This window comes from Microplitis demolitor, chromosome 1 (assembly GCF_026212275.2).
Source record: "Microplitis demolitor isolate Queensland-Clemson2020A chromosome 1, iyMicDemo2.1a, whole genome shotgun sequence".
NCBI classification, from domain to species: Eukaryota; Metazoa; Arthropoda; class Insecta; order Hymenoptera; family Braconidae; genus Microplitis; species Microplitis demolitor.
The window spans coordinates 2,463,077-2,481,687 of NC_068545.1; the positions used below are offsets into that span (position 1 = coordinate 2,463,077).

The following is an 18,611-nucleotide window of genomic DNA, read 5'->3' on the forward strand; positions in this document are numbered from 1 at the left end:
AGAGTAGCGACACTAGCGTTTTTTAGTGAGTACTAGTTTTAATGGGCGGGAAAATTTGAATGAAAAAAATTAATGAGTGAATGTAGCAGGTGTAAGACAAATTTTAAGTAAGAAATAAACGAACTAAACGATTAAAAATATAAAAATAAAAAAGTCTACATACTGATTTTCAAATTCTATTAATGCGAATTTTTTTATTTTATTTGAATTAAATTTAAATCACTTATTTAAAAATTTTGAATTTGACAACTGTCAACTACTTTAAGACAAAAAAATTTATGGATTTCTTTCATAAACTAATCAATTACAAAAAAAAAAAATATATATATATATATATACACTTTTAGAAAATTGAAAAATCTAGATTTATATTTTTTTTTTAAATTTATCGTTTTGAAAAAAATCAAAAAATTATTAGACGTTGGCTAACTCCAGTATCATAAAAAATAAGTATGAATGTTGCAAACATGAGAATTTATAAATTTTAAATTGTCTGTTAATTCCATGAGTGTAAATACAGCAAACATCAGACAAATTTCAAAATTATAAATAAATAGAGCAAATAATTAGAAAGATATTAATAAAAAATGCACTTATTATTTTCAAAATTTTTTAAATTTCAAGATTCACTTTACTGAAAGTCTAGAATATTTAAACTTTGAAATAAGTATCTTACCAAGAACACTAAAAGAACGTGGGTGCCATCTCGTGGCGAGCATCGAACTACTCCCTCTGCTACTGCCTACCATCAGTGACCTCTCTCTTACATATATATGTCTTTCCCAAGAAATATTCTCTTGGCTTAAGCGACTTTTTTTTCGGTTGGAATATACGTTATTAATTCTAACGTTAAAAGAATAGTACCTATTCTGAAAAATTTACGAATAGTATTTTCAAATTCTATAAATGCGCATTTTTTTATCTTATTTGAATTACATTTAAATCACTTAGTTAAAAATTTTTAATTTGATGTAAAAAATTAAAAAATCTAGAAGTGCAATTTTTTCAAATATTTTTTTTTATAATTTATCAGTAAAAAAAAAATGCAAAAATTAGACGTCAGCTAACTTCAGTGTCATCCATTTAAATAGTTATTCTAATTACTATAAAGTAAATTTAAAAAAAAGTTAAAATAAATAAGCGTGTGAATAAATAAAAAAAAATGATTGAGATTTTTCAATATATTTTATTTGTATGGACAAGTCGGAGCATAGTGCACAATATATTTTATTAATATATATAATAATAATAATCATAATTGTCTGGAAAGGGAATCAGAGTACATGATCTGGATCTGAACACAATATCTTACAATTTAACGACGAGATGTCTGTATTTCTGTATTTGCTTCTGTACGTTATTAATTTTATTTCAATTTATTAATATGTTGATATTTTTGTTACCTTTTAGAGTTATTATACAAAGCACAAGTACAATATTTTATTCTAAAAAAGTAAACAATAAAAATAATCAGCTTGTCAGTTACAATATTATTATAATATATTTCTCAGTCATGTTACGATTTAAATAATTCGTTTAATTACAATCCCCACGCACGTGTTATTTACCTCAATATTAAACTTTATTTATTTAATATATAAATGGAATTATTCGTATTTAACTTAATATTTTTTTTTTCTAATTACATTATTATTTATTACAAGGATTTATTTATTACGCACTTTATTATTTATATTTCCTCTATTAACTTCGTAGGTACAATAAGGCTTTGATGCGAGGGTATAACCGAATAAAAATAGCTAAATGTCATAGGAAATTTATCACTGTTTTTTTTATTAATCAGCAATTAACTTCCTTTTATTAATAATCAATAGCAAGGCATCAGTTGTCTACATTATTTCTGCTAAATGTATCAAATCCTTATAATATTTTTTCTTATATTTTAATTTCTTACTGCTGTCTACTAAAATTTATTTTCTACGGTTTTATTGCCTACTTAAAAATATTTAATGTCTACTCAAATTAATGTAGAAAAGCTCGTGACTGTGCTGAGAAAATCAAGTTTTTTTTTTTTTAGGAGAAATGATTATTTGCTAAATCTAGATTTAAATTAACGAAAATTAATTAAAGTTGTTTGTATTATTGTTGTTTTATCACTTAAAATTTTTATACTATTGTAAGATCATCTGTACACATTTCGGTCTGTGCCTTGGCATGAAAAATTGAATAAATAAAATGATCAAAGTTCAAGACGATCACTTGAGAAAAATACAACTGATCTAAAAAACTTGAGTTTTCATCAGAAATTGGTTACTCTCCGGTCATTCTCTGCATCGACTGTGATATTTAACTCAGTATTTTATTTTGCATAGGGTAAATTATAATTAAGAAGACTGGGTTTGTTTTCTCAAGTGCTCGGACTTGAACATTGATCATTTCTTTAACAAGTACAAAATTTTCTTAGCAAGATCAAGAGCTCTACATTAATTTGAGAATACAGAAATCATAAAATATTTTTTAAGTAGGCAATAGTGGAATTAAATTATATATTTTACATATATGTAGGCAATAGAACTGTAGAATATAAATTTTAGCAGAGAATAGCAGCAGGAAATTATAATGTATGACAAAATATTACAGCATTTGATACATTGATAAAAAAGAATGTAGACAACTGATGCCTTTGCGTTCAATAACAATCTATTTATTTAAATTTTAAAAGCAAATACATTGTACAGCCTATACAATTTTAAAAATCGTGTTTGGTTTAATTTCGTAAAACTCCTGAGCGGAGACAATAGGGCAGGATCCAGGTACTTAGGCTATCTGTATATTTTCATAAAAAGCTTATTTATTTTTTAAAATAACTTTTTATTTATTAATTATTATTATTATTATAATAAATAATTAAATCAAGTCGTTTAGTTTCGTTAAATATTTTAAAATGTTTTTTTGTTATTTTTTAAATTATTTTTTATAAAAATCACAGCACAGCACCAGCATTTATCTTTAAAAGCCCAGCCCTTTCTCCGCCGACAAAGAGGTCATTAAAACTGACCCCTCTGTTTAAAACCGATTTAGATATTTTTTAAATTCATACAAATGCTTGTTTACTTTACTCTGCTATTACGTTTTTATACTTTATCCTGTTTTAGATTTTTTTTGATTTGGCATTTGCGACACTATGCAGTCCAATATTTAAACTCCGCGTATTCTGGTACAGGATACGCAAAGTGTTGATACATTTTTGTCATTTCGCAATGGCAATTATAATAAAAATAAAATAATAATAAAATAAAATAATAATAATAATAATTATAGTTACCGACCTAGTTATTATGTGTCCTAAATTTAGTTTTACATTTAATTAATAATACGTTATTTTTTTTTTTTTTTATTTTTCTTTATATTTTTTCCACTACTTAATTCTTTGCCTCTCTGTTTTATTTTATTTTATTTATTTATATTTATTATTATTATTATTTATATATTTAAAATCTACTATCGCATCACTAGCTATTAATTTTTTTTTTATTTATTTATTTTTTTAATTATTATTTTTGTAAACAAATAGCATTCTACTTTTATCATACATTAATTTATACTTAACGCTACTTAATTATTTAGAATCATGATTTCTGCCTTAACAAATATCCTCTATATATATGTATATATAGACATATAACCTTATTATTATTTAATATATACCTATCATTACATATATTTATATTTCTATATAAATTTAATAATTAACGATTACGGATTTTTATTTCGAAAGAAATTAAAGTATGCAAGTTATCTTTACAGTAAAATACATTATTCGTACAGCGTATTATCATCAAAAACACACTCACACTTGATTTACAGACGTTAAAAAATCGTTATTAAATAATCATTTACATAAAACATAATCGATTACTTTTTTTTTTTGTTAATTTGTTTAAACTCACGGCTAAAAGTGTCTGACCCGTGAGTGTTTTCAGTCTACCGGACTTGCCAAGCAAAAAAAGCAAGTCGTTAATCACCATTTTATTAAGAGACTTTGTTCTTTACCCTCTCGTTATAATTTAAACTCAGTTTTTATTATTTAAGATATTATTTTACAGGACACTTCATCAACGTATAGCTTTTTCCCCGTTATTTGTTCAGCACATAGCCAATTTACAAGGAGTTTTTTTTTAAATTTATATTTAAATGGATGTGAAGTGTCCGTAATGAAGTAATATACGTCTCATTATCATTAAAATTACAATAATAATAAAAATAATAATAATAATTACAGTAATAATAATTTGCACAGGTGAATAATACATTAGTATGGTAGTACCATTTGTTAAATGTTCCCTAAAAATAATAATTCATACAAATATCTATAAGTTTATCATTACAGTTATGTATACATTAACTTATCGTGTAGTTTTTTATTTAATTATTATTATTAATTATTATTATTTTAATATCTTTGATACAATATTTACAAAAGAGGACTCGTTGGTTCCCCAAGGCGAGGTTGCCGGGCCCCAGTCCTTTCTAATTTTTTTTTTTTTTTATTTTTATTAGAGTATTAAACGTTTCTATTCTCTTTTATTTTTCTTATTCACTCAATCAAGTCAACTATAAAAAACTGTCGGTTTAAATAATTAATCACAGTCGATTAATGACGGAAAACTCATGCTAATTTAAATAAAAGAGATTATAAGTGTTGCTAAAAAAATAATTTAATTAAAAAAATAAAAATGGTAATATAAAAATTACATAATTATTTAGTTTTACTTTTAAAAACAGGGTGCTTTGGAATTGCGTGGTCCCCCTCTAATTTATTTTTTTAAATAAATGCCAGAATCGCAGCTTTTTTTAAATATATCATTATTTTATTTTCAAAATAATTATTTAACGATACGACCTGAGTATCTTTGGCCGGGTAATTAGGCCCGGAAAAAAATATTTTATTTTTTTTACCAGAAAATTGCATTTCTTTGGAGTCGAAACTCGATTGCAAGCCGGACAAAAATAAAATTTAAAATTTATAAATTTTATTTTGGACCAAAGTTACCCACGTCTGTCAATTTTTTATAAATTTAAGTAATCGCCTAGCTTATGCTGAGCTGCATATAGAGATCTCGGTTGATTTTCTCCTCTACGCAACCGTATATTTATTTTATATTTTTTATGATAATTAAAAAAAATATATACATATGTAAATGTATATGTATTATTTGTGTCTAGTAATACAATGGCTAACTAAAAAAATTTCGCACATACGTATACCTTTGGAGTAGTCCCGGACTAGGATGACTTGAACATGACCCCGCGTTTAAATTAAACTCAATAATTATCAATTATATATACAGTGTAGGTGTACTGCTAGTAGATTGACACGTGTCAGTGAGAATCCTCGATTAATAATAATCAACACTGTCACAGTCATCATCATCATCATCATCATCATCATCATCATCATCAATATTATTATTGTGATGATCGTGGTGGCAATATGATGGATCCATTGCCTCCACAAGTCCGTCCTACGGCTGCCTGGGGTTCCCGTGCGAGTGTCCCGCACTACCAGCAGCGGTTGCGGTGCCCGAGTGCGTGTGGTGGGTTTGTGCAGAGTTTCCGGTAGTGCCGACGGGAACGTTACCGGGGGCCGCGGGTCACTTGGGCGGGAAGGGCGAGATCACCGAAGCGGCTACCGCGGCAGCCTGCTGACTCGCCAGCACGGCCGCTGCAACATACATACAATTTATATTTATATATATATATATACATATACAAACATACATATATATATATAGTATACATATATGTATACATATAAACGTCACGTTAGATAATACAGTATAGCATTAATGGCTCTTTGTTTGGACCTCGTGCACGACTGCGATTCGACATGCTTAGTAGTCTCGTTAATCAACACCGAATACCAATTACATTTCATACAACCCTCCTTGTAATTATCAACCATTATTTTATACATGATTATTAAATAATAAGTCTACTTATATATTTTTTCAAGATAAGACTTTTTATTTATTATTTATAAATTATAAATTTAATTAATCAGCAAGCGGATCGTCAGTCGGCAAGAGGTTTTATTTATTTTTTAATTAACGTTAAAAATTAATGAAAAAAAAATAAATGATAATTTATCAAATAGACTATCGGCAATCCCGCCCGACTCCAGCTCTTGTTGAAAAATAAAAATCGATATCGCCGTCGGTTGGCCATGCGGGGAATTTTTTAGGGCTGAGACACTCGGGGTAACTATTGAAGATAATTATCAATGAAATTTTTTTTTTTTTTAAGTTTATTTGAGGGAGAGACGGGAATTTACGCGATTTAAAGGGATCCAACTCTGGGAATCCTGGCAGTGAACGGCTTTTCTATTTTTTAATGTTTATTTATTTGAAAACGCGGATCAATTCATTAGAGGGAATTCAAAAATATGAATGATAGTTAATTAATAATTGTTGATAAAAAATGTCGGGTTTTTTTGTGGAAGACTAAAAAATTCTAATGAAGTAAACGGCGTATCGATTATTTGTCAAGTTCGTGTTTCGCAATACAAATTCAATACGTATGTTCATATATATATTTATGTTTATATATATTTAAAAATACTCGTTAGCTCGTACCCGAGAGTTTCTATTCATACTCGAGAGTATCAGAGACAAAAACACGACAAATTATCACAGTCTCAACTAGTCTAAGTTTCGAACCTTCGATAATTTTTTAAATATTTAAAAATAAAATAATTTGTATTTAAATATTCTTACTAAGTATTAAAGTATTTGATGCCTTTTTTTGAACAAAAAGGTCAATTTATTAAATTTACGCGATTTTAGCCTTGATGCTGACTTGGTTTAATTTTCTGTGATGGTTCATCCATTTTTATTTCTCACAGATCTCGGTAAAAAAATTTTTAAATTAAAAATTTAACAAAATTACTCAATTGCAATTGAAGATAAATTATCAATCATCAGCTGGTGAAAAATAATAATTATAAATTAATAGGCATTGCAATTGACTAGACTTTTAGAGAGGCCCAAGTTCCAAGATAGATAAAGATCTTTCTTAATAAAAAATGATTTTTATTGAGATTTAGCAACACTTGGAAACGCATTTAATAATAATAATGATAATTATATTAATAGTAATGATGAAAAGAAAGAACATTTATTACTACAAGCCTCAACAAAATCGCGTGTTAATTTTGTTAATAAAAATGGGGGCATTGTACCTATCGCGTGCCAGCAAGTAACCATTAATCTCCTCTGGTATCGTCAAGGAGTGTCTCAAGTGGTGTACTTAGCAGGCGCATCGGGGATAGTTTGGCCACCTGGATTTATTGACAATATTAATTATAAATTAATTGAGTTGGAGCCGCGGCCGCGGATCGCCTGAAGCCTTACTGTCAGGGTCTGACGAGTGGCTTACCTCCATAGGGCGCGGGATACTGTCCCCCAATTAGAGGGTAGCCCAATCCGACGTGTGTGTGATGATGAGTGTGGACGTGCCTCTGGGGAGGCGGAGATCTGCTGTCTTTGCCGAGATTCCCGCTGCTGTTGTCACCGGGTCCTTGTTGCTGGGGGTTATTGCTTGGCTGCTGCTTCCCTCCTTGCTGGGGCCCTCCCTGACCAGGAGGTGGCCCTGGTCCCCCGGCAGCTGACGTCGGAGGACCACTTGGAGGTCTCGAGGGCGTGGGACCCGCAGAGGATGGACTCGCTGAGGCGGCAGAAGTCTTGGGGGTCGGTGATTTCAGTGCGCGCTCTTGGAGCTCGTGGATTTTGTGCGTGGAGTAGTATTGGCTCGCGTGGTGCTGCAGCAAGTCGAGAGCTTTGCCACCAGGAGGTCTACTTAAGTCTTCTGGGGCGTGAAACCTCGGCAACTGGAGGTAGGGGTTGCCAGAGAAAGGGCCTGGGACCAACATTGGACTGAGTCCGCGGTAGACAGGATGACCTGGGTCAAAGGGTATTCCGCCGTAATGTTGTGGAGGCATGTAGCCTGGGTGATGGATATACGCGTACTGCGAGGTTGGTGGTGGTGGTGGTCCCTGTGTCTCCATCGTCGGCTTGACTCCTTCCTGTTTGTTCTTGGACTCGTCATTTTTACCGAGGTCCTGGGGTTTTTCCTGCTTTGGCTGGTGCTTTGGACTCGGGGGTGGAGGTTTAGACTGCTGCGGTTGCTTCACCGATTCTTCTTTCCGCCTCTGTTCACCCGGGTACAGATAATACCTTCTGTCATCTTGAACTGGTCCAGGAACCGGTGGACCTCTCTGGTTCTGCGAGTTGTGATAGACATGATAGGGACTCATCTGGCTCTTCATTTCTATACTCTCTTTAAGTATTTGGTGGTTCTCATGCTGCTTGTCTTTTATACTCGACTGCTGCTGTTGCTGTTGCTGCTGCTGCTGTTGCTGCTGCTGAGATTCTTGTTTTATTTTATTCTTTTGCTCGTGATCAATCATCTCCTGCTGGGTCTGCTGCTGCGGCTGAGGCGGTTGCGAGACCGGCTGAGGCTGATACGAGTAACCAGGGGGAATATACCCACCGTAATTACTGTAATAATGTGGCTGCTGCTGAGGCGGCGGTTGACTCAATTCTTTTTTGTCCTTTTCAGAGTTTTGTAAACTCGCCATCAAAGGCATTTGCGGTATATTGAGAGGTTTTATATCTTGCTTAGGTGTCAAGTCACTCGGTTTTTGTTCATTAGGCTTGTCCTGTACACTGGGTACCAGGTAAGGTGGCTGTCCGTAATAAGGAAACATTCCATAGTGTGGAGGTACATGCGTTTGCATTCCCGTCTTCACATCTTTCTCTTGGCCTTGTTTCAATTTGTCAGCAGATTCAGCCTCTAATACTGGCGCACCGTCGTCCGATATGTCAGAGTAAGCTGGACTCTGTACGTCTTCTCTCGCAGAGTCAATTATTGGAGCCTCTAGTGGCGAAGGATGCGGACTACCACCCGGTGATTTACGTGATTTCTTTTTGTAGCCTTGTGGTTTTGACGAACGTGGGTCTTTGCTTTTGTCTTGCTCGGGCATCAGCGCAGCGGTTGGCTTAACTTTGAACTGTGGCATCTTGGCATGGATTCCAACACTAGGATACTGCATGTGCGACTGGACAGGATGACCAGAGGGTGTGGTGTTTTGCAAGCCAGGTTGCTGTGCAATTTGCGTGGTGAGACCTTGAAGACCTGGATGTTGGTTTAAAGCTTGAAGACTTGGTTGTTGGGGTGGTGGTTGCTGTTGTTGTTGCTGCTGCTGCTGTTGCTGCTGCTGTTGTTGTTGTTGCTGCTGTTGTTGTTGTTGCTGCTGCTGCTGTGGTGGAAGACCTGGTTGATGAACCATGTGCGCAGGAGCTGGCTGGCCAAGTTGCGTTTGTACAGGGTGTTGAACCGGCTGCAGCTGATGCGCGGGTTGGAGCTGCGGTTGCAGCTGTGGTTGCGGACTCATCAACTGTCCAGGTTGCATCGGCTGACCCGTTAAGTTTTGAGGCGCTTGTAGCATTTGATTCTGCGCTTGGTGCTGAACCGCTTGGCTCGGTTGAGGAGGCTGAGGTATATTTATTGGTTGAGGAATGTTTGTAGTGAGATGAGGTGATGGCACAGGCCTGGGCGACTGACTTGGGTGCGGACTTGGGTGTGGACTTGGATGAGGGCTCGGACTCTGTGGAGGCGGATTCGCTGGTGAAACCTGCTGGACCTGAGGCCTCGGACTTGGTTGTACCACGGCCGTCACTGGTGGCACCGTCGTCGCAGCAACTGCAGGTGCTGGCAAATCGTCTTGCCCAAACCTCAACACTCCTGGCTTTACTATACTACTTTTATCCGCGAGAATCGGCGTCGGCTGATCTGCCGTAGGCGATGGGACTCTCGGTGGTGGGGTAGGTGTCGCTGGGGGTAACGTCGCCGCTGGAGGACTTGTAGCTCTTACCGGTGTACCTTCCGGTTTATCAACCGGGGACTTTACAGGCGTTGCCGGACTCGGTGCCTCAATATTGCTCTCATCATTCTCCGACATACTCGTGACACCTTCTTTGGTGTCTTCGTCGTCGGCAGAACCATGTGCATGGTTCTGATGATACTTTAGTCCATTTTGATTTTTGTACTTTTTACTACAATTTGGTTCTGGACACTCGTATAACACAGGACTTGCTGGCGGCGAACCGCTGGGCGGCGTAGGCGGAGGCGCTCTTCTTTTACTCTTTTCTTCCTCCTCAGGACCTCGTGATTTCCGCTTGGCAGCTGGATCTGGTCGTGGGGGAACAAACGCCGCAGGACTCGGACTCGCTGCCGGCGATCCTTGAGCACCTCTGCGTCCTTTTCCGCCATTTCTCAGTTTACTGTGCACCGAACTCCTCGTTTCGGTGAAATTGCTGAGATCATTTCCAGGTGTCGCGTTAGCGGCTGCCCGGCCACGTTTCCCTCGTCCCTTGGGTGTCCTCGCGTCCAGGTCACTCGTCGGTGAATCGCAGAATCGTGGCGGCGCCCAGTCGTGTCTCGTACAATCCAGCAACGTACCAACGTACGTTTTTCCTCGCCACGTAACATTAACGACTAATACACCTGCAGCAGAAAAATAGTATATCTTAAATAGTAATTGTCAGTTAAATTATGTATATTTATTAATGCTATTACTGTTACTATTACTATTATTGTTTGAATATTTTACTGCGGTTATTGTTGACAGAATAAATAAAGTAACTGTTTTATTATTTATAAAAGAGAAAGAAGAAAAAAAAATGCTAATGTTAATAATAAGAATTCAAGGTAACCGAGATTCAAAAAACAAAACTTCTTTATACATTAATTCTTATTATTTATAGTTGGGATCGTGAGAAAAATACATTTCTGCTGGGTCTCGTCATCGGTTGGCGAATGACGTCACTTGCATTTACCAGTAGAGTAAAAATAAAAAAAATAATAAAGTAGATAAAACGACGGTTGATATTATAGGATAGGATAGTATAGGATAGGATAGGATCATTTGTCCTCTTCTTACTTGTTATTATCGAGCATCTGTTCTTTACTTCTCTTTATAACTCTCTCATAATCTTCACTGAACGTGTGATCAACGAGGCGGATAAATAGCCGTTAATGGTTCACGAGTGTCCATTTACAGAGGTCGAATAAGACACATGAGTACGTATTATAGTCACGATGGCTTCTCCTGGCCTCTACAATGACTAATGAACGAAATATAAATTGATGATGCAGAGATTAAATATATATATTTTATCTCTTTGATGCTGAATTTAGTGCAAGAGAGATAAATTGCCTATGTGGGAATTAGGAGTAGTATAATGTAATGAAATAAAATTTTTATACTGTAAAAAAATTGAAGAGTAAACGCGAATCAAATCCCGAGTGAATGACTGCGTATTTATTTAAAAATCCAGATCACTGCGCTGGAGAAATAAACTCAGAATTTACTCCGTATTCAGAGTGATTTTGTCTAAAATTTCGGAGTAAATGTGGATTTAAATAAAATCTGTAGGTACTTTTGATTTTTTAGAGTATAGGTATTGCAGACAAAATAGGTTCGACAGTGAGAATATTTTCAGATGAAAAATACGATTCGATGAAAGTTGTATGCGTCTTTGAATAGCATGAAAGTCCGATTGTACGTCGTGTTAGCCGGTGAACCGCGACGATGGTACGGCTTGATGGGATGGGAAACAAATCTCAGACTGGGATTTATGTTTGTGGTGGTGAAGTCTGTGCTGGTGTGCACCGGCAAAGTATCGAGCAAAGTAAAGGTGGTCCGTGGAAGAGAAAAAGAAAAAGGAATGAGACTGAGAACAAGAAAAAGAAATAAAAATAAGAATGAGAATAAGAATGAGTAGGAGACGAATGAACGAGAAGAGAGAAAAATGGACGAAATGATGATGATGCTGATGGTGGAAGTGTGTGAGATGAATAAGGAAAAGAGACTCGGGATCGGAGAAGAAAAGAAGAACCCGGAGCTCGGTGGCAAAGGGGCGAGAGGGTGGTCGCTAGAGTGCTGAGGGGCTTGCTTCCAATAAAGACCCAGCCGCTATATAGACCTCACCTTCTGGTAAAATCCCAAGCGAAATTTTACCATCTGCACACGCACACACACACACACTCACACTCTCACTTGACATTGAGTATTTAAAAGACAGATATTTTAATTTATATCGTTTTAATTTAAATAAAATAAAATGGAGTTATTATTTTTATTGAATTAACTTTATTTGTGAAGTTAAAGCTGAATAAGATAAAAGAAAGTTTGCTGAGAGTCGGTTGATGAAGAACAAGATGAAAAATAAAAGAAGGTTTCATCGGCAGCTGTAAATTCGATGACGAGTATGCTTGAAAGAAGCATCAGTCCCTTTCATCCTCGTCGACGTTCACAGGGAAGCAAGGGAGTCAAGAAGGCTTCTACCTCCTATCTGCTATGCTGCTCTCTGTGTGTACACTATATCTTGACTCGACGAGCTGGCACAAGGGAGACCGAGTACGAGAATTCGCCCCAAAAGGATCGATAACGAGCTGCGCTTGCTTGCAAAACCCTGATACCCTTAGCTATTCCGTGCAGATCACCACTTCTATCATCTTCATCAACGTCTGTGATATCGACAACGTCTTTCAAACTACTGCTCCTATATATAATACTGGTACTTGTACTATTATGAGAGACGTCTTTTATCAGACATCCTGTTTGCAGGACAACTTCATGGAACATGCCACATTCTTATGTATATTATACAAATATTTACATCTCACAAACATCAAACAACCTTTTTTTTCACCTTTTTTATTTTTATTCTGCTAATGCCGACATCTATTCATTGAAATAAAAATTTTTTTTAAGACTATAATAATAAAAAAAAAAAAATAAAGTTTATTTAGTTGAATAGCAGTAATAAAATGTAATCTCGAGTCATAAAGAATCTCATGAATTTGCCGGCGATTAAATCCTAATTGAAAGTTGGCACGAACTTAAATCCGCGAAAACTGATGAACATGAAGGAGAAGAAGAAGAATAAGAACGAATTCTTATCATTTCACACTACTGCTGATACTATTGGAAGTTTTTAAATAAAGTGAAAAGAAAAGAATAAATTTTTTTTTTTTTTTTGAGTTGAGAAGACGGAGGGAATTTTAAACTTGTACGTTTTCTTATTATATGTATATTATTTCACAAGAATATTTAACATTCTGGTGGAATGAGAACTGAGGAATAAGTCGCTCTTACTTCTCAGTTCGAAGAGAAAAAAAAAATAAATTGAATGAAATGAGAGCATCAGAGATAGGGAAAATTATAGGTGGATTGAAATAAGAGGGGTAAAAAACGTTGGAGAAGATGAAAGCAGATGGAATAGAAGCGGATCGTGATGGGAAGGGACGTGGGTCCTCGGCAGAAGCAATGAAATCAAAATGAATGATGGGCATCAACAGATTGCGAGCTATTCAATTGAGATTCGATGAATATATGGATTTCCTAATTCTTATATTCTTATAACTATTCGGAAATCCTTGACCCGAAGTGTTCAATCTTGAGAAATAGTTTTTCTAAAATGATATTACTTTTGTTTGTTTTTAGATTTCATAGAAATTTATATTGCATTTGTCTTCATGGTGGGATTTTCAAGGATTTTCCCATAGTTTATCATAATTTGTCGAGTAGTCTTCAAAAATACCATTGGTTCAAAAGTTATCATATTTTTGGAAGCTTTTGACGGGTGGTTACAAAATTTTATCTACTTTTTTTTTAGACAATTATCTTGCTCGTGATAAAAAAATTGAAAGTTGGTTGAGTACTTGGAAAATGGTGGCAATTTTGAAATTTCAAATTGATGGAAAATTTTGGTGCCGCTCTCTAAACATGAGTTAGTGAAAATAAGTGAATTATCACTGATTCAGAGTGCAATCGAATCACTAATTCCAAAAAGTGGTTCGATTGGCACTCTGAAAGTAAGTATTCATTTATTTCATTAATCCATGTTTAGAGAGCGTGATTTTTTTCTTAAATAACTTTGTTGGAGAAATTTCTATCTTCATCATGTAAAAAAAATGTCAAAGTTAAAAAAATTAGATATTTTTTTTTTCACTTTGTGTTTTAGAAAAATTTTTCAAATTTTAATAAAGGTGTGAAGTTACATGGTTGGTTTCTGTGTTGCACGAAAAAAAAGGACTTCCTGCCTCAAGAAAATTTTCATTTTCAATTTATAATGCAAAGAATTCCTTGGGGTAAGTGAAAATTTTTTTTTCTGTGTATGATTTGAATTTCATTATTTAAAATTTGGCGGTTTTTGACCTCGAAGTTCTTTGAAAATGTCAGAAAAATTGTTTTTTCATTGAATTTCATTTTGAAACTTGAAAATATATAAATGATGAAAAATCCACTTGCATTTAAGATACCGAACATCCTTTTTTGTTTTTGTTTATAAAGAAGTTTAACGTCGTACAATAATGTTATTGTAATGTAAGCCGTTTGATTAATTATCAAAGGCATTTCATAGTTGAATATATAATCGGTTTCTGTTAAGCCCAAAGCGAGTATGCAAGCGGAATAATAATGAAGAATATACATATAGAAGCAAGTGGAACGTCTAAAACCAATCCCGAGAGATGCTACGAGAGCTCCAGGACTACAAATTACATGAGTTAAATTATTATATGAAATATGAAAGATGGAAACTACGCTCGAGTAAGACGTACTTTCCTCATCCTCTTACAAACTTCATCTATTGTCTCCTACTGATAAATTGGTCTTTTTAACTATTATAACTTTAATAGCGTCTACCGTAAATTATTAGTCGTGGTTTATTATAAATATATAGATATAGATATGCTACCGTCTTTTTAGATCATTAATTTATTGACGAAATTATTTTATCTAAAATTAAATCAAGATGTAGCAATAAGCTGAGATAAAGAGCTTTAATATATCAAAAGTTATTTGATGATAGCTTTAATTAATGTTTATTTGTAATTTATAATTCTAGTTCACGGATATACCAGAGGACGATGTGAAAATTTCCATGAAAATTTATTTTTTTTTTTAAGTTTTTAAATTTTATTAGAAAACTTTTAATTTTCAAATTGGCTTGAAATTTTTGATTATTTTGAAATTTACATCGAAATGATGATAATTAGTCAATTTTTAAATGTCATTTCGTTCGAAAATGAAAAAAAAAAAATGGTTTATAGCAAATTGAAAATTTTCCATTACTTTGAATACAAATTAGAATTTTTATCGTGATTAGGATCAAAAATAAATTTTCAACAACATTATCATTTTGCTAAGTTCTGATAACCATAATTTTCAGTACAAAATAATGTCTACTTCGAAATAGACTACAACCTTTTTGAATGAAGATTAATATCTTCCTTAAATTTAAACTCAAGAATAGGTCAGTTGTTTTCAAATGGCTTTAGTCAAAGTAATTACGTCTGAATAGAATGGAATTAAGTTAACAGTGAGGATTACAAGGGACAATTGAATCCCAAAAGATAATTTTTAAGTAATTAAAGTGTCAGAAGGTTTTAAGAAAATGAGGAAATTAAATTTTAACGGATTTAATTACTGCATGTGAGCGCATTTAATTTAAATACTGATCTATACTTGCTTATGAATATTTTATTAATGCTAATTTATGTTTTAAATCATAGAAATCCATAGAAATGATAGAAAAACAGATTATGGGTGTATTTTTGACTCAAAAAAATTTTCTTCTCACTCAAAGAAAATTTTCATTTTCTTTTTATGATGCAAAAAATTCCTTAGAGTGAGTAAAATTTTTCTGCGCCAAGAAATCCATTTTTCTTGTGTAAATAAATTAAAATACGCATAGAAATCCATAGAATAAGCTCTTAAATATTAATACTGAATTCCGTCGGGTGGAAAATAGCAGCGGAGTTTATCAAGCATAAAAATAAGAAAGTTAAAAAATAAATAAATAAAATATTAAACTGAGTGATTCAGCGTTCAGAAAGTATACATCAGTTTGAGTTGAGAGTTTAAAGTCAAGAGAAAATGAATTTCACATTGAAATGCATGTGAAAACTTGAAAAGGGTGAGAATACTCTTTTATCTATATAGAACTGGATTTTATCTGATTTGCCCCGTAGCATTCATTCGCGTTTTCTTTAGAGTTTTTCAAGGGTTGTATAAAAATAATGCACTCGACTCTCTATTGTTCCATTAAATTTCAATGAAGATGTCGCTCTATACTAAAGAAAACCTACGTTACAGAGCTTTTCTTGGCATTACTGCTTATCAGACAAAAGATCAGAAAATTCATTAAAATTGCTTTGATGTTTTGTTGTGTTGGATCTTTTCAGTTGTGTTCTACTCTATTATTATTAATAAATTGTCTTAGATCCTCACCTCCTTCAGTCTCGTGCCAAACGATGCCTTCCAGTGTCACAGAGGTTCCAGGTTCACATGGGCCCAGACATTCAGGTTCTGTGATTGTTCCGACACTCGTTCCGACACAAACGTCAGACATGTCCTGCAATAAAATCAGAAATTATTAAAAAAAAATGTAAAACAAGGTGGTGGTTACTAATCAGCCTCACAGCAAAGGAATTACGCAAATAACCGGGCGATTGGATTATTAATAATCCGATGATTATGATTATGGTAAGTGGAGGTGAATTAGTAGTCCATAAATGGGTACGAGGGTAGTAAATTCCGTAAAACGTATGCGCCTGGGTAATGGGCAAAGAAATTGAGTTAATAGAGAAATCCTTCGCAAACTCTTACACTCTTTATTCATATGTACATACTTTTGTTGGGTTTGTTCCCTGTTAAACCCCGCGGGGATTACAATGGGAGTTTTAAATGCAAATCGTTGAGTTTATGCTGAGGCTTCCATAATTACAGAAGCGGTCGCTGCCTTTACTTCCATAATGCAAACTACTGAGGTCACGCCTCCTCAGAGTTTATTTTCCACCGTGAAAACGCTTACTATCCAAGTACTTTATGAGTTATGGGTTACATTTTTTTTTAATGTCACGGCGTTTAATAAAAATTTCTAAAACTTTTGTTTTATTTTTTAATCGACCGGTGGAAAATTTTATTTTACAGTAACAAGATAAATGTACGTCATATATTTATATATATATTTATAGACGGGTGTTTTATGCCCGTATGTGGTATATGAGCTTTGCAAGTGTGTAGTATGTCGAGGCGCATATGAGGATTTTACGATCGGTTCTTGTCGAAAAAAGTTTATGTTACAAGTTTTCGAGGCACTAGACTCTAACAATACAAAAACTGCTAAGCGGTAAAGTTTAAATTTTATTGTATAAAAAGTAAATCTGTATTGTGTGAGTGAAAATACAGAAGCAGCAAAAAAAAGGAATGAAACCTTTCAACAGATAATGCGGGAAATGTGAGGGAATAAAAACAATTAACGAGCAACATTAAAAAGTAAATGAAATGTCATTTGATGGGGTAATTTTTCGAGGATTATATATTTAGCTATGAAAAGTACGTCTGCAGACTCAGGTTTATAGACTTGTATGTACAGTTTATGTGATGAGAAAAAAATAAGAGATAACAGTGAGAAAAAAGAACAAAGTATTCCTGTGAGATGTCTTGTCCTTAAGAGCCTGGAAAACAATTTTATGGGAGGAACAGGAGTGCTGGAGAAAAGAACCAGACGTGGATGGGAAGAGGAAAAATGTTGCGGTACTTACGAACAACTTGAGTCTTAACTCGAGTTGTGAAACAAAAAAAATGAGCCGAGACTAAAGGTATGAGATGTATATATATATATATATATATATATATGTGTGTATGTATGTGTGGTTGGTAGTTAAGACATATATATCTACATTCACATACATGCAGTGCATTCCTGTATCACATTGTACGGTTGATGAAGCACAAAAATTCAAATCCACCTGCAGTATATATTATTTCGATTTATTGGATAAATATTTGCTCGCATAAAAACAAGTCGACAAAGTATTTTTTAAAAATTTATTCCTATAAGTTTTACTTTTATATGGTAAAAATGAGAGAGGTGTTTCGCTGGCACAAAGAAGAAAGCAGAGTTGAAAGACGAGTCTCGAGGAAACCCGAGGATTGAGAGTCCTCCTCCTTCATGCCTTTTTTTTCCTTTTGCTTCTTCTGCTTTTGCTTCTTTTTCTTCTTCAACACTCGGCAGCCATGTTCACTCTCTCATGAATATATTCATGAATTTCTAGCAGACACAGCTACAGAGTACGTGTACTAGTACTAGTACGTAAATGTGTGTAAATATATAGTGATATATAAATGTATGTGGTTGAAAAGGGAATAGTGTGCGGCAAGATAGTTAGCAAGTAACTCTGCATAGTCTAGGAGCTTTAAACTCTGCAATTATTACCCGGTTAATTCGAAAATTTTATCTGCAACTAAAATATCTCAATCTAATCTTTACTTGACTGGTTAAGACGTCTAATGTTTAATAGATTCCAAGAATTTAGGATTTGAAAATTCATACTTTTTTTTTATTTTTGTTGCAGAACAAATTCAAGATTTATTGGCGGGTTGATTACCGAGTTGTTATATGCATACGTGACTGGATATAAAATAGTTGTTATGAATATTGTAGAATATATCTATGGTGCATCTCGGAACAACATCGGAAATAGAAACGGTAGCCCTGCTGGCTAATTGCGGGCCA

The 18,611-nt window shown here is 34.0% G+C and overlaps 1 protein-coding gene across 4 annotated transcripts in view; it reads right to left on the reverse strand.

Annotated features, from left to right (window-relative positions):
• Positions 1-1,166: 1,166 nt before the first annotated feature.
• Positions 1,167-18,611, reverse strand: part of LOC103568367 (zinc finger protein 608) — a 100,080-nt gene continuing 82,635 nt past the window's right edge. For all 4 annotated transcript variants that reach the window (XM_053740659.1, XM_053740681.1, XM_053740702.1 and 1 more), the window contains 3 exons: positions 16,322-16,445; positions 7,399-10,527; positions 1,167-5,686 (listed from right to left, as the gene is read on the reverse strand). In XM_053740659.1, coding sequence (XP_053596634.1) covers positions 5,616-5,686; positions 7,399-10,527; positions 16,322-16,445 — 3,324 coding nt within the window. In that variant the 3' untranslated portion in view covers positions 1,167-5,615. The remainder of the gene's footprint in view (positions 5,687-7,398; positions 10,528-16,321; positions 16,446-18,611) is intronic.